This window comes from Lissotriton helveticus, chromosome 2_1 (assembly GCF_964261635.1).
Source record: "Lissotriton helveticus chromosome 2_1, aLisHel1.1, whole genome shotgun sequence".
NCBI classification, from domain to species: domain Eukaryota; kingdom Metazoa; phylum Chordata; class Amphibia; order Caudata; family Salamandridae; genus Lissotriton; species Lissotriton helveticus.
In genome coordinates, this window is record NC_136059.1 from 416448292 (window position 1) to 416473237 (window position 24946).

General features: G+C 43.9%; 1 protein-coding gene across 2 annotated transcripts in view; it reads right to left on the bottom strand.

Moving 5' to 3' along the window:
- EMB (embigin) overlaps positions 1 to 24946 on the bottom strand; it is a 133523-nt gene that overhangs the window by 58912 nt on the left and 49665 nt on the right. For both annotated transcript variants that reach the window (XM_078675050.1, XM_078675051.1), the window contains exons 3-4: positions 20520 to 20712; positions 1265 to 1353 (exon numbers count right to left, since the gene is read on the bottom strand). In XM_078675050.1, the coding sequence (XP_078531176.1) occupies positions 1265 to 1353; positions 20520 to 20712 (282 nt within the window). The remainder of the gene's footprint in view (positions 1 to 1264; positions 1354 to 20519; positions 20713 to 24946) is intronic.

Here is a 24946-nt window from a genome sequence, read left to right on the forward strand (position 1 = left end):
ACAATCTGAGAAACTCTCTCAATGCTAGGCAGGAAAGTTGAGGCATGGGTGGAGTGGTGGTGTCCCCTTAGGATTGGGCAAAGGGGCCTAGTTTCTGAAAATGTACACGCGTTCTTGAAAACTCCAGCACAAAAAAAGACTTTGGAGAACTGTGTGGCCCAGGGTAAGCAGCACCAGATGACTGCCTAGTGGGAGATGGGGTAACACCCGACCCCACAGCAAAGATAAACTTAAGGACTTTTGATTTCACTAGAACTAGGTACTGCAAAGAGATGCATCTGGATCTTCTGTGGACTGGGTCAGCATGAGCGTGACATCTAAAGGAGGGTGCTCCTAACTTCCGCTATCTTGCAGGTGCTCTGCAAGTTTCCAAAGGAGGGTTTAGGAAAATGAGCGTGCAGACATGGAGGGCACACTGCCTTGAGGAAAGACATGGAGGGCACACAGCCTTGGGGGCTCGGGGGAGCTGCTGAGGAAGACTCCATGCCTAGGCGAAGTGCCAGGCATCCAGACAGGCAACAGGTCATGTGCAAACAGGGAGTGCAGTGAAAAGTAGGCTCTCCAAGACGTGCACAAATTAGAGGCCAGGAACCCTGAAGAAATTACTCCTGGTGAAAAACGAAGCTTTACTATGCATATAAACATCACAGGCATTAATGAATGTCCTTGTAAGATGGTATCATCTTCAGTGATTTAATGATGGTGCATTAGTTTAGTGTGACATATGTCTGCTTTGATTAATGATTTGAAATCCTACAGCACCTCAATATATTGTGTCTAGTAGATGTGGAAATGTTTTGTGGTTATAGGTTTCAGGGCTTGCAAATGGAGCAAACTTTTAAGACTATGTCAACATAGGTATTTCAAACAGCCTTCACATATATATTTGTGAATTAATATGTCTTACTGAGTAGTTTGTTCGTAATGAAGTCATTTTCATTTTCCGAAGTAAAGGCACTGAACAACTAATTAATTAATTATTGGGTGTTTGTTGTGGGCCTGCACTACTAGTCCATGCCACCTCTCCTGAGTAGGCCTTAGACTGGTCTGCCTTCCTACTTAGAGAGTCAAGTGCTACATCAGGGTACGTGGTTCCCAGTAGATGGAAGGGTGCAGACTTATTACTTGTGAAGGACTCACATCCTTTCCAATAACCCACTTTATTACAGGAGAGTTTGGTCTACTGCTCTTAGATGCATATATGGAGAGGACTCACAATTATAGAACAACGTATTGAAAAAGAAACACTGTCAGTGGTGCTTACCTTTCAAATTAAATATTGCCTTGGCCTCCAATGTAGATTTAAATATGCAGGTGTAATTACCAAGCTTGCTGCTATCGCTAACATCAAACCTATGAAAACAGGAATCACACGTCTATTAATAAGTTGCTTTGTAGCACATTAAAATAAGAAGAGACAAGGCATATCAGACAAAGGTCCTGATTGACAAAGATAAATATACATGTGTATATAGATTCAGGTGTAGATCTACTCCTACACCTAGGCGTAACCATTTAGGAGCTGAGATGTATATCTAGGTGTAACCTTACAAGTCTTCATTCCCTGAAATTAGTAGGCGGATCCTTCTACAACACAATTTTTAAGAGTAAAATTGTTACTAGTGAATTCTATTTTTTTTTATATTGAAAAATAATGTATTGTTCAATATAATTTTACAGGAACTTAAAATATGAAAAATTAACATAAAAATAATAACATAAAGCATTAAAAACACATTTTAAACCAAATTGTGTATTCAATAATAAAATAATTTAATTATATTAATGTTATTTATAAATAATGTATACATATTTTGAAACATTATTTTAGATAATTACCCAACCGTACTAAAAAAATTATTTCAATTCAATATTTTTAGCGCCTTGATGCCCTTGGGCTTAGTTCGCGCTTTAAAAATCCTCCTTCATTCATTCGTGTAATTATATATTTAAATTAAATTTAACACAATTTAATTCATTACAAAAACAATAATCCATATTTTAGATAATATGCATAATTTAAATGTCTAACTTTTTCAAATAATTTAACAGCTGTTTTTATAGGGGGCTATTTTAAATCCCTGCCTCAAATATTTTCTATGGAAGTGTTTTGCAGTACCGGTGGTTGACAATTTGTGGTGCTTGATTTACACCAAGGCTAGACTGGAGCACATTTATACTTTTTCTGACACTTTTAGGTGTGTGGTAACTGTAGAAGTAGATTTTGTGAAGCTCAATTGGCTTGCTTATACAAAACAGACACCCACACATGAGTAAATCCCTCCCAAATGCCTTCTAAAACGTCCCGTAACCCAACTCATTGTGAGTATTTATTCCCTATTTTCCCACCACTCCCTGTGGTCTCTCCCACATTACTACAAAGTAGTATACTTCTGTGTGCAGCGATCTCCACCCTTGTGGTGGTGATCTCCGCACAGAAAAGGTAGGTGATGCAGAGGTCTACGGCCAAAAATGTGTGAAGTGCATGTTATAGTACATGAGTAGTACTACTGCATTACTTCTTACACACTACAAAATGCAGTTTGTAATTTTGGCCCTAGATAACTTCCCATTAGTTTGATGTTGCATTTCAAACCACTGTAAGTGTTCACGGAGAACAATGTACTGTATTTAAACTCTGGACTTCAAAAAAGAATGTTTCAACTGACCATGCAAATGGAAGATGTCATATGCTAGCATAGCCAATGTTCTACTATGTGGTATTTGAAGAAATGCACTTAGATGTAAATGGCACAGCTATAAACATTTTATATTATACTCCCAGAAAATCACGACGGTAAAATAAATAGCTATTTGCAGTTTTATTGTTAAGGATTAGGGCTATTATAAACATCTATAGTTGATGCTGGCATATTCCAAGAAACTCATCACAACAATATTAAAAGAAAATAAAGCTTCAGAATCAGAGCCTCTGTTCGCTAACTTTGTTGTTTATCTGAGAGACAAACTGAGATATGTTCTAAATAGCTAAGTAATGTAAAAAATGCGTACTCCAAGCAATAGGAGAAAATACCTTCATGATAAAGTGTTTGAAGAAACTGAAAATGATCTATTCACTGACCCACTGAAATTTTACCAGAGTAATAATCAAACACATATGTTGTCAGCTACCCAATATAATAAAAAAGCACAAGCAAAGCCAATAGCTCTAGATTTAGTGTGCTAATGCTGGCAAATTTGCATGCTTCAATGATGTGAAAGCAGATCGATTGGCTTTGCAAACTATACTGGAATTATTTATTTTACAAAAATGAGCAAATTGTTAATAGCACTGTATGGTTGTGATTGTTTAACAATTGTGACAAAAATCTTTGTCCCTTTAAATTTGTTGACACAACAGTCATGTGCACTTCGCATGTTTTCCACCCGGCTGTATTGCGAGGTACCAGTCTCTGTCTGAGTGCCGAACCTGGGTGCTCAGACCAATCCCAACGCTGCTGTCATGCTGGTGACAGCAGTGTTGTGAAGCCTGCTTCCTGGAGACTACTTTCTTTATGTTTTAGTTGTTTGTAATAACCCCCCACCCCCCAGCCTCACCACTACATTTCCCTAGCAGCTGCTCCTTATTGTTTCTATGCTACTCCATTATTATGACGGAGCTAGCTGTCATTATTTGTGAAACCTAACTAGTGCAACACTCGCTCTAATGCTCCTTAACAAAATGCATTGAATATTTTGACTAGACCTCCATAGCTTTTTTTCTAGCATGCAGGGAAGATATTGTCGACTCCTAAACTGTAGTGTTGTTTCTTCAAGTGTCATTGTATTGCGAAATCAGTGTTTTAAGGTAAAGAAAGGAGCACTGGCGTAACACAGGCCCCCGCAGCCCCCGCAGTGAGGGGGGGCCTCGCAGCCCCCTCTGTGCAGGGGGGCCACGCTCTAGTGGCCCCCTCACTCATGAATTAAGTGGTGTGCGCAGGCCACGGCCTCTTCATTTATTAAATAGTTGGTGCGCATGCGCACTGAGGCTTTTCAGAAGTAGATAGTGCGCAGTTTGTCTCTGCCGCCGCAGGCCTGTGAAAGAAAGTTTGGAATTTGATGCCCCCTGCCTGCAGGCAGCGATGTGCATGGCCTCTCCAGCCCCGCAGGTCAGTATTGGAGGAGAGTAGCCTGAGGAGAAGTGACTGTTGTAGCGCGACCAGAAGAATCTGCGGACGGCAGCTCATGTCCTGTAAACCTCACAAGTAAGTAACAATGACGGTCACTGTGAGACAGTGCAGCGAGCGGAGTGTTAATCCAATCCACATATTAACTTTTTAGCGCAATCAGCTGCCTGCAGTTCCTCGGTGTCTGGAATGAAGTCTCATTTCTTTTTATTTACATGGTTCATGTAAAACGGAAAATGAGACTCCAGTCCAGACACCGACCCTGCAACAACTAGCTGATCACTCTGCCGCTAAAAAGCTATTTTGCATTATGTAGGCCTGAAAACCCTGAGGCCCGCTCTTGTTTCTCACCAGGTCATTAATATGGCTTTAATGCAGATTAGTATCGCCTCTTCCGCAGGTTGGTCTGGGTGTTCTCCGTTGTGGAAGCAAGTTCCTGCCTTGGAAATTGTCTAACTTCCTTTACTCATAGCCTAGGATGCAAGAATACATCCAGGAGGTAAACTTTCCCTTGCACAGAGTTCACTTAAGTCCAGAGTGACAGGAAAACAAGGGTCAGTAAATGAAGACACCTAAACAGTCACTGAAATGTTCTGCGCTGTTACTACGCATAAGATGATAAAACCTTTATGTCTTTTTAATATTCTAATCATATTGCTCGTTTTTGTAGGTTAGTTGATCTCTGTTGCACTACTAAGAAAGGTTACTGACAACCAGTAATACAATTATCTTTTCTCTGTAATTAAATGTGTGGGTTGGCATTTTGTCACTGTTTTCCCTTCCGTTTTTCCTTTCCGACATTAGGCTGTTATAATTCAATTATGTGATTTAATAATTAAGGGTGCCACAGCTCACGTGCCGCCACATCTAGTCAAGTCACATTGGACTTCTTTATGCAAATAGCTGCTTCACTCTCTTGCAGCAGTAGACCATTGCCTCAGAGAAAGCACAGGTTGTTGTGGCCAAAATTGTTGGTGTATGCAGTGATGGTGCCACACACATGCACCTGCACATTGCAGGTATAGATGGAGCTTGTACCGTTCTATCTGGTGCCCCTGCTCACTTGCCGGTTTCCCATTCTATACTTCTTACCTTCCATGGTGCTACCATCTCCCACGACCTCTCTCTCCACCCATCTGCCTGTATTTTGTTATGATTTTTCGCCTTCCCTCTCCTGGTGCTTTCTCCTTGCCCTGCTCTTCCTCATTCCTTGCCTTTGTCCCAGTCTTCTTCCAAAGTGATAAGCTGTCCTTCCAGTGCTAGGAGAAGCTCTACTAATGTCAGGAGTTACTTTAGGATGCTGCAGGTGAGTGATGCAGGCTAATGGGGGGTATAGTGAAGCATGAGTTACAACAATATGGGAGGTGTTCATTCTAGCTGTATAACGCAAGTGACATTTTACCGTCTTGTTTAGCATATGAGATATAGAAGAAGAAAGCAGATGCACACAGTGCTGAACATCCAATTAAAGGTCCATCACCAATAATTGGCTCCTCATTACTTCAAGTGCAGCATAAACCCTATGAACACCATTTGGTTATGTGAAGGTTTCTCACAAAAGGTGCCTTGTACATCCACTGTCACATTGCCCCTGACTCTTCTCACCCCCTCTACTCATCCCAAACCTGCTGCTGTAATCTCCAAATACTTTCTAGGCCGTTCCCGCCACTAACCTTTTCAATGCAACTAAAAAATTCACATCTCCACCGCTCAAATTAATTTCATATCTCCCTATACTAATTCCCTACTAATCCTGTTTGGGTCTGGAGTAACTTGCTACTCCTCGAAAAGCACTTTGATACCTCATCAGGGATTTTGTATGCTGCGCCATGTTTATTGTGGTGCAGTTTCTATGCCCTGCAGGTGTGAATCTTCAAAGGATGGTGGGGCTTAGAAATGGCCCGTTCTCCTCTGCGGAAGGGAGGGATACACACAGCACATAACCATCTACTATACAATGAGAGGCTATATCGTGCCATGACTGAGTGCCCTTTCTTTTCTGGTACTTTGCAGCTTTGTGCCATTTCTGGTGTGTTAAGATCTTCTTAGATTTTCTTGCGCTCGCAAGAAAGTGTCACTCATAGTTGTTGAAATGTCACTCATAATTACACTGAAATTATAAAAATGTCAAGTTTAGATAAAGGTCTTTAGCTAAGCCAGTCAGATATTTAACAGCGGAACATACTAAGTACTAAAAATAGAAATGTAGATAATTAGTATCCCACATAGATCAGACTTGTCACACATACGTGATAGAAAATATATTCATTTTATTTATTAGTAATTTTTTATAATTATTATGGGTCATAGATGTCAGTATTGACCTCATACTGTACATGAATATACAAATTTGATCTCAAAAATTGATATTTGTTGTAGACATTCATATATAGATCTCGAACATATTAAAAACAACCAAATTAACCATAGACGCATTTGGATGGAGGCAATGCGGTAGATAGGAACTATGCGCGTTTCAGCATGTGGGCCGTCATCAGGTTACCATCTATTGCACTGAAACTGAAAGGAGATATGTTAAAGTCAGGTAGTGTACTCTTAATAGTATTCAATGTGATTAAGATGAGGAGGAAAGACCAGCCAGACCGAACAATGAAAATGTACCACCTAGATAGGTAGCTGGTTGGAAACATAAATATGTCCACGTGATAAAGGTGGATTCCGGGGGTAGAAAGATGGAAATGCCAGTGAAATAGGAGGCCCTCAAAATCGTTATGAAAGCACCGTGGAGGCAAAAAAGTTCTCAGTTGGCCGCCAAGACCCCTGAAAATGGGCTGGATAATAGCTTTGTACACCACGAAAGGTGGTACCTGAATGCCAGTGAAAAAGCGCTATACAAGAAAATCTGTCAACATCCGCTTCAAAAAGGACTGTATAAAACCAGCATGCACCACGTTGGGAGCCTGAGTAGAGATTAAATCGCACACTGCGGATAGTTCTGTCGATGTTCGCCTCGAGATGGGCTGAATAAGTACGTCGATTACCAGGGGCGTAGATATCTGAGAAAAGTTGAAAAAACGCAATAACAGGGGTTCTATCAGCATGGACCACGAGGCTGGTGTTCAAATGTCACACATGGCAATCTGAAACCTTGGCAGCTATGCTCCGATTTGGGGCACTGTGGCTCTCTCTCGAGCGTGCCCGGCATCCTCACACCCCGTGGCCTTGCCCGGAGCTGGGCACACACCCCTCACACTTTCCAGAGAGTAGAAGGCAGGCGCCTCGGCACTGTAGGTCACGTAGTTGCCGTAGTAGCCCTGCGCAGAGGAGTAGGGGCTGCAAATGTTTTACTCTCTTGGGGGCTGCCCTGTCACACGCTTTCATGGCTTGATAGCTAAGATGAGAACTTCGGTGCGCTGGTTCCACAGGTGACACCTAATCACAAGACACAGTGCCCTCTCTGCATTGAAAAAATGGCACGGGTGCCCCTTCTGAATAGTCTCAAGGTCTCCACACCCCTCTCCTCCCACTCCCTGTGAGGATGTCTATGACCCGGGCCATGTGATGTCTTTTCTGGTTTAAGTAGCTACAGGTGGGCATTGCGGGAAGGGGAACTGATGGCGGGAATAAAAGCTACATGGATGGTGATATTGGAGACGGACTGAAAATACAAACACTCATACGGAGTGCCTGAGCACAAATAAAAAAGTAGCCCTATAAACGTAATCAGTGGATGTACACAAATACTTGGACTGTGCTCAAGGGGAGGGCCAAACTCAAGAAGAAGACACAATGCCTGCATGATGTGACACATATGTACAAAGGAAATGAGAACGACGCTCAGGCTAACAAATGGTAAGCTATTGGTGGGGGGGGCATTGTAAGCCTACTGTGTGAAACAATATGTCGCGCAGAGACCGTGCATGTCCTTTCTAGGTAAAGCCTAAAAATAGTTCTCTCAGTGCAGGTACAAACTCTTTTCTTGCAGAACAGACCGCCTGACTCCATCTCCGACTCTGAGAGCGTGCGATTCAACTTATCTCTATTAAAATGCCTGAGGAGTTCCTGGCATAATATGACAATGGTGAAAAGCAGTGGCATAACAAAGGCCCCTGCAGCCCCCGTGGTGTGGGAGGACCCCGAGCTCCGCGGGGGGGGGGGCCCTCCAGCACTGGCAGACCCGTGGCCTGAGAGCTTCCGACTTTATCAGGAGTGTGGGGCCCCCTGTATGTATGAGAGAGCACAAGTTTGAAAAAATGTATAAGTACGCCATATTTACAAGCACGTAGTTAGTTTAAACATGTTTTGCACACGAGTGTTTTATATTCAATAGCGAAATGTATAGAATGTTAAGTAGAGTAACCATAATTATAACGGTGTGAGATTAAATGTAGAAATGTTGGAGTATATGTGAAAACCTCATGGTTCTCTCATGTTAAAAGAGTCATGTCCGAATTAAATGTAATTTTGGATTCCAGTATTTTGTGTAGGCCTTAGGGCAATTCACAGCAAACCTGAACGTGCTGCTAAAATAATGTGAGATAAAGTTGACATGGTTCTTTCAGAATGTACTATTGAACTTAGGGTTAAAAGTATATGCTTTATAGATGTGTTATTTTAGAAACGTATGCTAGTTAAGAATGTTTGCTGTTTAAATCAAGTTAACGTTTTAAGAGTGCAGGAACCTGCTGCATGTAAATCAAGTAGGCCAGAACAGGTAATGTCATGTAGTTTAAATCGTCATGTGCTCGTTAGAGGAGAGGTCGTGAGGTGTCCAGTATGGAGCTCTGAGAGTGTTTTATGGCCTAAGATATGGTGAAGTCTGGAATTTGAGGCCCACTGCAGGACGAGCTGTATGCAGGTGCGAGGGTCCTAATCAGCTCGAATGAAAGGGACTTTGTTCAGTGGCGCCTTGCGCAGGCCTGTAGGAGTTTCCAGGAATTTCAGGGGGTATCAGCGCACGGAAGAAGGAGCCTGGGAACCAAGGTCAACTATAACGAGGGTCTTCAAGAGTACCATCATGGAGTTTTACCGCGCAAAGATGTACCACGTGAGGGGCGTCCCAAGGGGCGTTTCTATTGGAAATGTGATTTGGTATTAGGGAAAGTGACCCGGGAGGAGGGCAGAGCAGATGATTTTGGGAGCCTAAGGAAGCGGATGGGTAGGCAGATAGGCTGATCAGGAGAGACCCATTATCAGAGAAGAGACAAAGAGAAGTGCGTGATCTTCGGAAATCACCACGGCTGACACCTAGAGGGTAAAGATCTTGTTAAGTAGGGATGTCATTTAGTGTAGTGTAGGGACAGACTAACCTTAATTTTTCTTTTCTGTAATGACTTTGAGGTTGCAACTTGTATCCATTTTAGCAACCCTGATGGTTTTCGAGCTTGTACTTATTATTCTGTTTTTCAGACTCAGATTATTCAAAAAGTTCATGTTCATAGTGATACCGATTTATCTTCTTAATCTCATTTTGAGAAGTTTGTATCTTCAGTTATCTTTGACTTTATATTAAATCTTTAAAACTTAATTTTGGTCAGTGGTCATTTAGAGTGGTGTAAGTTCTTAAATTGATTGTTTACTGCGAGATTACCTTTTACTCAAGACAGGTACCAACGATTCAGTCGACAGGAAATGGGATTTGGTAAGATAATTAGTAACCAGTAATCCCGCGTTAGCATGTACTTAGCAGGGGGGCCCCTTCAAGTTTCGTTACGCCACTGGAAAGGAGTCTTGGACGTGCATCTGCATCAAAATAAGGATTGTCTTAATTGGGAGTAATACTCACACAACGTGACACTGGTCTTTAAACTAAATATAGAATAAAGACAATATGTTCTTGCTGCGGTGGCCAAAACATGGATAAATTATATGCAGGCTGTTTAAATGAGCGCAGTGTCGAATGTGGAAACCCGGAGGTTTCAGCTGCTCAAAGCTGTAGAATGTGCTCTCTCCGAATGTCTCATGAACTGTTTTGTGAAAGGGCAACGAGTTAATGTCGTGAACATGGCTGTGCTCGGCCGAAAAGCATCTGCGAACATTTTTTTTTCTTGAGGAAATAAACACAAACTGAGAAAAGACACCTGGAGTGAGCGCATTCTCCTTTTTGCTGCGTGTGGACGGCTTTGGGAACATTCATATTATATTCACTGGGGAGTAACATTGAAGTTAATTATTGTCCTTTCGCAATATAGTCATTTATCACTTGAAATTGTAGGTTTACCGATGTTTGCCTCCAGGTTCCTCTGTCGCTGTAGGTCATGGGTACTCAAACTTTCTCTTGGGGGGCCAAATTTACACTGTGGTTTGTGTCCGAGGGCCGCACCGGTGGGGGCGGGGTCAGTGGGCGGGGGGCCGGGTTAGAGCAACAAAAAAACTGACCATGAGGTTGATCACTGGTCCCTGCAGCGGACACTTTCGTCCACTGAGCCACCAGACCCGGCATACACACATCTCTCTCTCTCGCTCTCTTTCTCTCTCTTTCTCTCTGTCTCCCTCCCTCTCTCACTCTCCCTTACTCTGCCCCCTCCCTCTGTCTCCCTCCCTCTGTCTCCCTTTCCCTCCCTCCCTCTGTCACTCCCTTACCCTCCCTCCCCCTGCATCCATTTCCCTCTCACTCCCTCACTCTGTCTCCCTTTCCCTCTCTCACTCCCTCACTCACTCTCCCTTTCTCTCTCTCACTCCCTCACTCTGTCACTCCCTTCCTTTCCCTCCCTCCCCCTCTTTCACTCCCTCACTCTGTCTCCATTTCCCTCTCTCACTCCCTCACTCTGTCACTCCCTTTCTCTCCCTCACCCTCCATCCCTCCCCCTCCCTCCCCTGCATCCATTTCCCTTTCCCTCCCTCGCTCTGTCTCCCTTTCCCTCCCTTACTCCCTCACTCTGTCTCTCTTTCCCTACCTCACTCCCTTTCTCTCCCTCCCTTTCCCTCCATCCCTTTCCCTCCATCCCTTACCCTCCATGCCTTACCCTCCATGCCTTACCCTCCATGCCTTACCCTCCATGCCTTACCCTCCATGCCTTACCCTCCATGCCTTACCCTCCCTCACCCTCCCTCTCCCTGCATCCATTTCCCTCTCACTCCCTCACTCGGTCTCCCTTTCCCTCTCTCGCTCTGTCTCCCTTTCCCTACCTTACTCCCTCACTATGTCACTCCCTTTCCCTCCCTCACTCTGTCTCCCTTTCCCTCCCTCCGTCTCCCTTTCCCTCTCTCATTCCCTCACACGGTCTCCCTTTCCCTCCCTCACTCCCTCACTATCACTCGCTTTCCCTCCCTCACTCTGTCTCCCTTTCCCGCCCTCACTCTGTCTCCCTTTCCCTCCCTCACTCCCTCAACCGGTCTCCCTTTCCCTCCCTCACTCCCTCACTGTCACTCCCTTTCCCTCCCTGCCCCTCCCTTTCCCTTCCTCCCTCTCCTACTCCCTCACCCGATCTCCCTTTCCCTCCCTCCCTCACTGTCACTCCCTTTCCCTCCCTCACCCTCCCATTCCCTTCCTCCCTCCCCCTCCTTCCCTCTCTTCCTCCCTCACCCGGTCTCCCTTTCCCTTCGTCACTTTGTCTCCCTTTCTTTCCCTCTCCGTCTGTCATCTCACCCTGCCTCTGTGTCAGCCCGGGCTGACACACACACACACACACACACACACACACACACACACACACACACACACACATAGCTGCACCGAGCGCATTAACAGGTCTTTAAAAGACCATTAGAATGTTAATGAGGCTGTGTTGTTCACCTCTTAGTGCCCCTGCAGCTCCACTTTAACTATGGCAGGAATCGCCCGGCCGGCCCCCACAGAGCAGCAGAGCCTCGGAGTAGTGCTGCTGTAACTTAGTTTGCAGACACTCTTTTTAAAAAAAAAAAAAGTAAATCACTCGTATGATGTGTACAAGGTCCGCGGGCCAGGGAAGGCTTGCCGGGCCGCCAGGGAAGGCTTGCCGGGCCGCCAGGAAAGGCTTGCCGGGCCGCCAGGAAAGGCTTGCCGGGCCGCCAGGAAAGGCTTGCCGGGCCGCCAGGAAAGGCTTGCGGGCCGTACTATGAGTACCCCTGCTGTAGGTGGTATTTAACAGTAAGGTTGTCCATCTTTCAGAGCCCTTGTCTTACCTTGGAATACTCGTCCAAAAGGGCCTGGGGTTTGTTTTGAGTCCTGCAGACACAGAACCTGTCTTCTAAGGACATGAGCTTTCAGTGTTAACTGTTAATGTTGTAAGTCCATAGCTCTGTCGTACCAAGAAACAAATTTGCTATCTTTGAAATTTATGAATTTGTACTTTGATTAAAAGGTACACATGTATGCATCTGTGGAGTCTGTATGTGAGCCATACACAGAGCTAATGAATCTGGATATTAGGTGCTCTACAGTCTTTCAAAGTATATGAAAAATTATTAATTCCTAAATAATACACATTGTGAATTCACAAAATGTCAATTGAAAAGTTTGGGGTCAGGGAAGGTTGACAGTGGCACGCATCCAAAAGATGTCGAAAGCAGCTCGGCCAAACCGAATCCTGCATGATCCCGAAAAGCTGTCCTGTGGAGTGATGCTTTTGTGGGAGGCACTTTGAGTGACTGGGGTGCAGCAGGACCTCCCCGGGTCGGACTTTGGAGCTATAGAGAAAGCAGCCTAGACGGTGAGGAGGAGTCTTAAGTTGGGTCTTGCTGCAAGGGAAGAGCATTGAGCAGTGCATAGTCCCAGGCCCTGAGATGAGCCGAGTGGTTCTTGTGGGAAAGGTTTGTAGCTCAGATCTTGACCCCTGGAGAAGTGGCTGACCTGTACCGGTTGAGTATGCTGGGCCTTGGTGGGTGAGGCCGCTTCTGGGCCTAGCAGAGAAGCAATGGCCTGCAGGAGAGATCAGCCAGGACAGGGATGCCTTGGAATGCATCACTGAGTGCAGACACTCCAGTGGAATGTGAAAAAAGGCCTCTGTCCCTAGTGGTCCAGAGTGATATCATTGCCCGGATTGAGGAATGACTGGCTGGACTCGGTGGGCCAGGATTGGAGGGAATAACTGGCCCGGGCAGGGGGAGCCATGGGTGAGTGCTGCTGCTCGGGGGGCACAGGATTGTTGGATCACCTAGGGGAGCACTCTCTGGTCCGCCCCCTTTTTCTCCACTGCCCCAGGAGACTGCTTGACCCCTGCCTGGAATACTATAGGTGACGATGGAACCACTATTTGAAGTTGTGAGCATGACAGCAGACTGGCGCTGACGAAGACCTACATCTCTCCGCACCTTCATGAAATGATTTGAGTGCAGTGATGTCCGTGGTTGATACATAAAAAGGGAATTGGAGACACTTGCACCAGAGACTGCGCCCTTTATGAATTAGAGGACCGAACACTGGCCTCTATTATGAAGCTGCATATTGTGAGGCCAAAGTAGACCTACATATTGTTTGCAGGCTAGTCCTCCCCTCTCCCTACGACCACTTTTGAGATCTTAATAACTCCAGGGCATAACAGGAGGTTTTCCACTTCCACTGCCACCTCATAGGTTCAAAACTAGTCAAGTCTAGGATCAACATTAGGAGAGGGCTGCTGAGGAGCCCCGGACCTCCTGAGATTTTGTTGGGAAAGTGGCTGGCCGAACACTTTTTATGGCCATGGATAAACACCCACCATCCGGTTCAACTGGACGAGCACAGTCGGTGATGGCACCTGAGGGGTCTTCAACATAGCGTGGACCAGCAGTGTCTTTTACTTTAGTGAAGCCACCATCTTGCAGGTCATCAATGCATCTAGGGAAGCGCTGGAGGCAAAAATGGGAGCAATGGGTTCAGATGCAACCCTAAAGAGACAAGAGTTTTTCCCGGCAATTGACAGGACCACAGAGTTGGAGAACGGATATCAGAGACAGAGGAGATTGCTACAACTTTGCACCAATAGATGTCCAGGTTCTCAGACGCCACCAGGAATCTCGGAGCTAGAGCAAAAGACATATAGGGGTGCACCTGATGAAATAAAATGTGATTAGTCATGTTTCTAGAAAACTGTGAAAGGGCATCCTCGGCACAATTAATAGAAAGAAGGCTGCAATCAATACTCCTTCCCTAGGAAAGCTTCTACATTCTTCGTGATTGAAAGCACCCATCAAGCAAAGAGTTTCGCCATGGGGTTCTAATCAGCCCTGTGCCTGCCCGATTCCTGAACAATAAAGATATGGATGAAATCCTCAGTTTTACAAGGGACAGTAACTTTTTTATGACTCAAGACAGCCATGATCTTCCTGGACCATGTACGACTTGTGCAACGGCAATGCAAATCTTTTGAAGAGGCCAAGACAAACCTGGGAATCATGAACCGAAGTGAAACTAAAAGTAATTTTCCAGTTCCATACTTTCTTTTTCGATAGAGGAGCAACACTTTAAGCGATGGCACTAGCACCTCCCCACCCATCTTTGGGGAATGAGTATCACAGGACCCAGATGCAACCACTCCATCTGTAATCCCCGCCTGACTGAGCGTCACTTGGTTCCAGCACAATTTAGGATGGGATGGGATTGAGGGAAGATCACCCTGTTCTGCCATGGAGGGTGTGACCCCAGTCCCCAATGACCCTTCACACCTATCATCATGATACTTATAGCCAACACTATGGACGTTATTCTATAGATCTTTGCAGAAGTACCTAAAAGATGATGATGTGATATTCCGACTGCAGACAAAGGAAGTGAAGGGATGGATGGAGAGGGACTTGGTATGCATGTGATTTGTTCTTCCCAGAGAGCAGACTCCCCCCCAACCCCTCTACCGAGGGGAATTTTTATCCAAGTTTTCCATTATGCTATGGGGTACAAGAAGACCAAGTTGTTGGAAGAACTACAAAACCACTTATTCTTACTAGTCTGTTGATGGTTGGTGGTAAATATCCCCGACTCTGCTGCTCTCTTAGAAGAGGTTTAGGAACGGGATTTAGGTCCTCTTACTGAGGACTGGATGGTGGCACAGGCTTCCCTGCAGGAATTACTTATAGTGTCACAATTTAGACACATAAAACTAAAATACTTACATTGCGCCTATTTTACACCAGATAAACTGTTTAGAATGGGGTTGGTAGACTTACTGCTCTGTCTGAGATATCTGAAGTAAAACAGGGATCTTGTTCACATGGTTTGAAGTTGTGAGGTGACTGCTTCCTTTTTGGGAGGGGTGTGCTCTCCTTGTTGGGCCGGGTGGTGGGATGGTGACTTCCCTCAGACCCCAAAAATGATTTATTTTTACATAGTGGTGGATTTAGATGACAATAGATATAAAATGGCATTATTATGGATTGGTCTCCTGGTAACTAAGACAGACTTCTAAATGTTGGAAGGACTCCTTCATTGTAGAATGGGAAAAGAGCTCTTAAAAGGACTGTTTCCTTGGCAAGAGAATGCAGGAAGAAACACCCAAAGATTTGGAAAGACTAGTGTTATTATAAGGGAACATTTATTTGAGCTCTGTGGTTAGAAGCCCTGCTCACAGAAATGTTTACCTTTAATGCAGATCAGTAACACAAAGTGAATCTTCTCATTGAGGGAGGAGAGATTTGATGATCATAGAAGTGGGGTTGTTAATTGCTATGGATGGTTGGGGCATGTTGTTTACATATGATGTATGACTCCTTTTCTTTGGTAACATACAAAATAATAAAAGGTGTTAGAAAAAGAAAGAAATGTTTTAAAATCTGTAAATCCAAACAATTTAAAGAGTACAATAGTTTGTCTACACCATGTGTACTTTTCCTGAACTACTTCCAGTATGCAACCCATCCATGAGCAACATTTTTACTGTATGAGAAATTCTGCTTGTGTTACTGTATAAGAACACTCGGAGGAAATGCCCTTTTTGTAGGATTACCCTGATAGTTTGTCCCTCTTCATTTTGCTAGATTTAGTGTGGTTTACTGACTGAACAGTGGGGTACTGATGTCAGCCTCCAATTGCTGATTGGTACATTTAACGTATCTGTAAGTCCCTAGTATGTGGCACCTTGGGCACCGGGGCCTGTAAGTTAAATGTCAATAGTGGACTGCAGCACCTATTGTACCATCACTAAACTGACAGCGTTAGGCATATCTTAGGGCTTGCTCCTGCAGCCAGAGTCTGCTGTTTTAAAACTGCAAATTCGACTTGCCAAAATAAAACATTTGCCGAGCCCCAACCTTTGTTTTTAATGCTTAAAAGTCACCCCCAAAATAGGGGCCTAAATACCAATAGGGCACAGCACATTGTTTACTGCTACAACTACTTTTCAAAAACTATCTAAACTTTAGTAAGGCTGGCTCTACCAAGAAAAGCAACACCTTATATACAACTGCAGTTTGGGAATAGCAAGACTCATGGTTCAAGGACTCAAATTAATGGAAATTTAAAATCCCATCTGATAAAAAAAGTCCGATTTTAAATGACTGCTTTTAAAATGCCACTTTTAGAAAGTTGGCATGTTCATGCCTAAAGCCTCTAGTACCCCTTTCAGAGATAATCCCAACTATCCCCTGGCAGCCTGCTGGGAGGTGGGAATTGCTCTTAGTGAAGGAAACAAAGGGCCTTGGCTAGATGGAGGTGTGCCCTACTCCTCTCAGGATGGCCTTGGGCATATGGTCACCAACTGTGTAAGCTTCAAAAGGGCAGCCTCTGTCACAGGACTGGAACTCAGAAGAAGGACTGAGCCTACTGCTTTACCTGTGGAGTGAAATCCCAAGGGCAGGACATAATCTTAACTGAACCCAGGACAGAACATTGGGCTCAAAGGGGTAGTTGGCTAGACCCCTGTTAGCTCTAGGAACACAAAATCTCCAAGAAGCCTGAAACATAGAATAGCCCAGCTGACCAGTTACAACGGAATTTGTTGTTGGCCCGGATGCTAGCTTCTGGGCGATTGAGTCCTAACTTACCAAGTTGTGCACACAAGGTCCTGGACCCTTGGCTGGTGTTAGAGTGTACTCTCTCCCCTTCAAGATTGCAAAAGTAGGCAGTTAGAAACTTTTTCTGAACTTTATTATAAAAGAGGCTACCATGGGACCACTGCCCGCCAGACCATAGCCAATGTCGTCGCATTGCCAATCGAATTCAACTTGCTGGTTTGCCCTGCTGAAAGCAGCTCTAATTCCAGAAATGTGTCGAAGTGGAGGATTTTACCAGGACCAACGCCAAGCGGATCCCTGCCAATGTCTAGCCCTCAGTCCCCTCAAGCCAGCACCCTGCACTGCTGACTAGAAAACACCTCAAGAGAAATGAGTAAGTCAGAAGGTAAACTTTTCACTGGGACAAACTTGATCGCCATATTTGACCCGCAGTCTGTCACGGTCTCCCATAACTTTTGGTTTTGGCCCTGGTCTATCACGACCAGATACTGCACCAGAAAGATTTATAAAGTCTAAAATCGGATCTTGGGTGCCCTTGATCAGATTTGTGTTGTTTTGGTGTCCATTTGTTTATTAAAATTGATATTACTTTCTAAATTGGAGTGGGATTTTTACTGTGTTGTGTTCAACATATTAACTTTGGCACTGATAAATGCTTTGCACTTGTTTCCGTCGAGTTATGCCAGACTGCCACTGCTACCCAAGACAGAGTTAAGGCTTAAATTAAAGTAACCTAAGTGGCCTTGATAAACAATTGTGACATTATTACTTGATGAGGTCTCACAATCATCCCAACTAATAATCTGCTTTCTCACAAACACTACTTATTTCTCCACATTGAATACATTTTCCTATACAGATAACTAAGAAATTGTATTGTTAGTTGAGGGGTTGGAAGTCCTTCTCAAGCAATAGCAATAATCATTGTCAGGATCAACCACAAACAGCCACTAAATTAACCTGTGGTCAACCCTGTGGTAGTTTAGCACAAAAGCAGTAAAGTTTAACTAAGAGGCAATGTGTAAAGTATTTATACAACACATAAACCGAAAACAGGTGAAAACACAACACAAGAAAATTCTAAAGCAGTTTAGGTGTATTTTAATAGATAAAAATCACCAAAAAACAAATTAATTCCAATCAGTAGAAACAAAGTTATGATTGTTTGTAGTTTGTAGAGAATAGTGCCAAAAAGCAAGGTGGTTATCTGGTTGCGCTGTACCGGGACAAAGTCACAAGTTCAGACCTCCCACGATGGGACAAGGACCGAGTTTGGCCCGCTGGGAGATGAACCTTTGTGTCCTTCGAGTGAGGTTGCACTTTCACTCGTTGGTTCCGATGAAGTCGCCGATCAGAAGCTGTGAGATGCTGTACAGTGAGGTCAGGTTGCATCGCACTGTGTCAGTTCCGAAAAAACCTTCAGCTGTGCTGGAAGGAGTACACTTTGACTCCAGCGAAGGATCCATCACCTGGGGGACTTCTCTTGGCAATCAGGACTAACTTCAGCAAAGGACAGCAGCAAGGATCATGCAGATCCAGATAGTGGGGCTAGGTACAACCATTCCCTAGTAATCCTGGCAGGATGGCCCAACCTGTCCATACCAATCCCCCTTTTTTCCCCCATTTCTGGAAGGAATCAACAACCCATCACAGGAGAGACAGGCACAGTCATGTGACCGTGGCTAATAGAAGAAAGGCCCAGTAGGCTAGACAAAAAAAAAAAAAAAAAGTGCCATTATTAGAATTGTACCTTTAAATCTGACTTTACCATTGAAGAGGTTTTTAAATTACAATTCAGAAGAGTTCAAGAAGTATTTCTCTATTTGCTCAAAATCTAAAGTTAACACTTAAGGGACAGATAGGCTGTACACCAGTGTGAAATGGATAAATGAGTTTTCCACTGCCAGGACATGTAAAACTTAAACCCACATGTCCTACTTTCTAAATAGCAGAAACCCTGCTTTAGGAGCCTTTGGAGCCTACCTTAGGGGTAATTTATATTTATTTAAAAAGAAGGTTACTGATTGTTTTTAGACTTCGTTTGGGGGTGAGTGCAGATGGAGATCTGAGGGAGGGGGCAGAGGTGGAGTGTTAGGGGGCTTGGGGACTGTGAACATTGTTTTTTTTCATCTTGTTCAGATATTGCTATACGATGCTTGCACATGTAACCTGTCATGTTACATTTTTAAAACATCCGTCACAGGTCAATGCAATGCCTGGCAAAATGGTTATTTTATGCAAAAAAATAAATGACCGATGGAATGCTTGAATTAATCTCAGCCACTGGTACTTATTAGGGCCGCAGTCCATCATTATTTTGCCCACCATGCCACCTCAGTTTGGACCAGCCATATGCAAATCAGTCTTGACTCTGCTTCAATGGGAACAATGCAGCCCAAATAGTCAAGCCAGATCCTCCCTGAACTGGAACACAATCACCCAGAGATGGTTTCGCCCTGGTTGGGGCTCAGCCAGGTAAAGCTTGGTTCCAGTGACCGTGTGCACGGGACCCACATCTGAGCATACCGGTCATACTTAGGATGACACATTAAAGTATACATAAAAGTGACAGATGGAATGCTGGAATTAATCTCAACAACTGGTAAATACTTGGGCCACATACCAGTCCATTGTTATTTTGCACACCACGCTACCTCAGTTTGGACCCAACAATATGTAAATCAGTCTTGACCCTACCCAACAAGGTTTATTTTGTAGGTGTAAGTAGTATTTGAACTGTAATACAGGGTGCGTTGCCTGACCGGAGACATGTTTTATGGTACCACTGTAGTGTGTGGCACAATGAGTGCTGAAAGCCCCTTAGTCAGTTATTTACAGGCCCTGGGAACAGGTAGCGCCATTTACTAAGGACTTACAAGTAAATTAAATGTCCCAATTAGGTGTAGGCCAATTTGATCAGGTTTTAGGGAGAGAGCACAAGCTGTTAAGCACTGGTTAGCAGTGGTATAGTTCACACAGTCTTAAAGCCAACAAAAGTTAATTCAGCAAAAGAGGAGGGGTAAAGGCAAAACGTTTGGCTGTATTACCACCCAAAGGTCTCACATCTAACAAGAACCCTTCCCCAACACCGACAGTAAATATGGAGGGGTGAACGGTGCCACACCGTACCATCCCAGAAAGGCACTTACATCTGTCATTAACAGGAGTATATATATATGCATGCTTTTCCGTAGAGAGAAACATTTACTCACATGCCTACCAGTTAGTGGTTGTTCACCATTTGCTGCAGTGTGTGTCTTACACAGAGGTGCCATGGGTCAATTCTACCATACCAATGGAATTTCATCATTTATAAATACACACACCATAGGAACGTTAATTTCCACCATTCCTAATTCCTTAAATTAGACTGTAGAAATTACAATTGTTTTCCTCCCTTTCTTCTTGGTTTTATTCAAACAATTCTTATCCATCCATGGATATCTCCTGTGTCCATCGTTACACTTATAAATACAGTTTTACTTATATTTGTAAAGTGCCTTGAATTAGTAAGATACAAAGTAATTATCTAACAGTTAATTACAATAATTCATATAATCCTACCAGACATAGTAGTAAAATACTCACTTATACCAAGTGTGCCATTTTGATTCTGTGTTGTTAATGGCAAACTCGGTGCTATTAATGTTCTCCTCACCATGCATCCAAATCACTTCAATTGGGGGCTTGATTTTGGCTTCTGAACCGGAGAGCTCACAAGAAAGTTCAATTGTAGTTGGCTTTTCAACAACTACATTTGAGTTCACTGAAGACGAGAATTCTATTGGAAATAATAACACTTATAAGAGTTTCTCAGAACTACAGCATGTCAATATAGTTTTTCAAGAAAAATGGGAAAGATGTTCATATTTCCTACACATAAAAGGTGGATCTTTTTCGTTTTAACTTTTTTAAATACAATATGCTTACATTATTTCATTCAGATCTTGACATAAAGCCGATTAAAGGGTTTCATTGGGAGCAGAACATTCTTAAATCTAAATTAAAAGCTAGTTCATTCACCTTGGCACTAACTTGTTCTAGGCAAAGAAGACAAATATTCACAATGAATGTTAAGGCACGAAAACCATCTTAATGACACAAACAGCCAGCAGATTACCCTCTCATGCAGATTTTAATACAAAAAGGACCGTGCAATTTTAAGAGTGTATGTAGTCCCATCTTCTCACACCATAATTCAGAGAGACTGGGACATTTGTCTAAAGCTCGATGCTCCAGTGGCTTTTTTTTGTTTGTTTAAATGTTTTTATCGAAGGTTCATATTGCATTACAACCATTATTCTGGCAAGTGTATACAGTTCAAGATATGATAAAGACAAGAGAAAAATACAGTAATTCATGGCTAGTGGCTATACATTGGACAGTGGTAACATATCAAATCGATCGTTAATGTTATCATCCCAGACATAGTCCCTGGGCGTATCTGTAACTATCACTTAGGGGGGAGAGAACCCTTGTCCACTCGTCAGTGCACCGTTATGCAGGGCACGGGCCATGCTCCAGTAGCTTTTTTTCCTAAAAAAAATATGAGTCTCCTACTTTGAAACAAGAAGATGTCCTTTATTTAAGTGAGTAAAAATTATTTGAAAAATCCATAGGTAGATGGAGATAGTATTTAACTGGGCTATTGTCCTATAAACCCTAAGAGAAGCTGGCTGAGCGGAAGTGGCTGGTGGAGCTTAAGTTGTGTACAACATTGTAAAGGTGTGTGTGATGAGCTTGAAGAGGGAGCGTTTCTGGAACAGGACCAAATGGAGGTCTTTGAGAATCACGTTTATGTGACTTTAGTGAGGTAGTGTGAATCTGGCGGTGACATTCTGAACCAATTGGAGCCTTTTGGTGAGCTGGGCTGTGATACGTATGTAGAGGGCACTGCCAAAGTCAAGCTGGCTGGTGATGAGGGCTTGCATCACGGACGGGTGTCCTGTGAGTGTCCCAATGGGTACCACTTAAAGATTTTCCGGAGCAGTTTGAGGGTGTAGAAGCAGGTCCATGCAACTGCATTGACCACTTGGCCATTCAGATTTGGTGATCGATTAAGATTCCAAAGTTCCTGGTGGAAAGGGAGGGGAGGGTGACCAGTCCTGGCTCAGTAGGGTGCCATGTCAGGAGCCAGCATAATGTGTCTTTGCCCAAAAAACTACTTTGGTTTTGTAGCAGCTACATTTGAGGTTGTTCCTGTTCCTCCGATCTATTACTGAAGACATGCACCTAATAAAGTTGGCTTGGGTGGTGGAAGAGTATTCTGAGATGGCCAGGCAAGAGCTGATGAGCTTCTACAGTACTATGGACAGTTAAAGAAGAAGGGAGATGGTTCTGTAGTTGCTTATCATCTGGGGATCTGCCACTAGTGTCTACAGCAGCATAGGGTGATGGTGTGTTTTCAGGAACCCAGGTAGGTGACTGTGGTGAGTGGCAAGTTACATATGGGGATGAGGGCTGTGCAGATGGGGTTGGGACCTTTGGCAAAGACGTAGTGGGGGCATGGGTCCAAGAGGACTCCCAAGAGGATGGGGTGCATGGCGATGGTGGTATATGTGTTGGAGGTCAAAAGCCACAAGGTCAAGGTGGTTTCTAAGGTGGTGCTGAACTTAATGTGGAGGAAGTCGAGGGGAAAAAAGGTCCAGTTGAGGCACAAAATTATTGTGGATGGTTTTGATTTTCTTTGAGACGTAGTTGGATAGTTGAGTGTAGTTCCCAACAGAGGCTAGCTTTGACAATGTCAAAAATTTCTTTGGCGGTGTTGGAGTTGTCACAAATCCAGTCAGAGAGAACCAGATTATTGATGGTTTGGAGGCACTGGTGGTAGATCTGAAAGGTGGATTTGTAGTACGTTTTTTCAGTGTTGTCTTGGGAGTGGCACACACGTCACTCCAGTTGTTTGCAGCAACGCTTTGTGAGTCGGAAGTCCTTGGTGTACTAAGTGGCTTGAGGCTAACAGTGAGGTTTCTGGGTGGTTTTCAGAGGGGCCAGAGATTCCGCACTGGATGTTGCCCATATGTTAATATTAAAGATAACACATAATAGGTTGGTAGATGAGATGCATAGTGACAGAGCTCAGAGATCGATTTATCCTTTGGGAATTAGTTACATTAGCATCAGGAAGTCTAGGTTTTGGTGGTTCTGGGTTGATTGGGCAGGTGGATGTTGAAATGATGAGTTCGGCGGTAGCAAATGAACTACAGAGTGAGAACGGGAGGTGGTGAGAGGACACGTGGGCAGTTTTGAACCTATGACAGTAGAGGTGGGGCGTATTACAACTATTTGAAACTGGGACGAGCTGCATACACATCAGTAGCGATTAGGAGGATGTCAAGGAGGTTAAATGCTGCGATGCTAAAATCAGGTATGCAAGGGGTTGGACTAGGTGGTGAACTGACGATAGATTGGAGAGGGGACATGGTTTGTTCCAATTACTGGATAAGTTTGAGCACGAGAATGTTTGGGGTTTTATGATTTGGTTCAGATTAGGGAAGAGATTCACGGCGTGGGTGGAGACAGGGTTCTAACGTACACATGAGCGATATAGAATGTTGAACAAAATGGGCACAACGAAGTGGGGTGATTATGTGACACTTGATCAGGGATGCAAATGAAATGTAATGTGTATATTTTTATAAACATTTACAGATACTCCTGAAGAAGGTTGTTAAAACCGAAATGCATTGAGTTTGAAGAGCATGTTTTAAAGTGGAAACGAATTCAGCATAATGTTCAAGTATAGGCCTGGATGGGCAATACATTGAATTACTAACAACCAAACAACTGTGATAATAGTTCTGCTTTTGACGAGATTACAAAGGATGGATTACCGATGAGAAAAGTAAAAAAAACTTGAATAAACATGGATTAAAAATGGAACAGTTTGGATTAAATTGCATCACTGTTTGGATACAATATGTGCACACGGCTGTGCAACCCGTAGACCTGCGGACCAAGTAGGTCTCCCTGTTGTTAATATTAAAGATAACACATAATAGGTTGGTAGATGAGATGCATAGTGACAGAGCTCAGAGATCGATTTATCCTTTGGGAATTAGTTACATTAGCATCAGGAAGTCTAGGTTTTGGTGGTTCTGGGTTGATTGGGCAGGTGGATGTTGAAAAGATGAGGGAGTAGTCAGTCCAGGTGAGTATGGTAGGTTGGTCTATTGTGATATTGGAGAAGCTGGCGAAGATAGGGTTGAGGTTGTGTCGAGCCACGTAAGTGTGATCGTTTTCCCACTGGGTGAGTCATAGGATGCTGAGGTCATTTCAAGAGGCTGGTCTTTCAAGTGAAAGTTGGGTTGCTAAGCAGGACAAATTAGAAGGACGCTACAGTTCAGAGCAGCAATGAGGCATGTGAGGGAGAAGCTAAAGTTAAATCTGGGTCTAGGGATGGAGAAGGGGCGGTATAGTTGGGCTCCCCTTGGGGTTGTGGTGAGCAGAGTAATGATTTTGAATGCTAGGTGTCCCAGCCAACTGCCGGTGTCGACATCGCTGACAGTGTAGTTGATTTCTTTGTGGTACATGATGGGGAGAGGAGTTGGCCTACCGGCTAGGGCGGTCGACCTCGAATCTGGGGAACGGGGTTTGAGCCTCGGCTAGGACACTGAACATCCTGTGATTCTGGGCAAATCACTTAATCTCCCCGTGCCTAACAAAAATGAATGAGTCCTCACGTAACGCAACTGCTGCTATGTAAAGCACTCTAATACCCGATTTGGGTCAAGTTCACGCCATCTAAAACTCTATAAAAAAAAAAAATGGCTATTCCAGTCTTGTCCAGGGAATTTGTACCTGGGTAGGGTGATCACTGCTATGTCTAGGTCGATGCAGAGTTAAGATAGGCTTCTATGAAGAATAGGAGATCTGGAGAGAGGTTGTGCATGAGGTCCCAGACATCAATGGTGTGTTTGTATTGAGAAGCAGGTACCTGAGGGTGGAGTATGTTTTGTTTGAGGTGTCGCTGGGCATAGGGTTTGTTGCAGGCGAGGTAAGTGTTGTTGATGTTG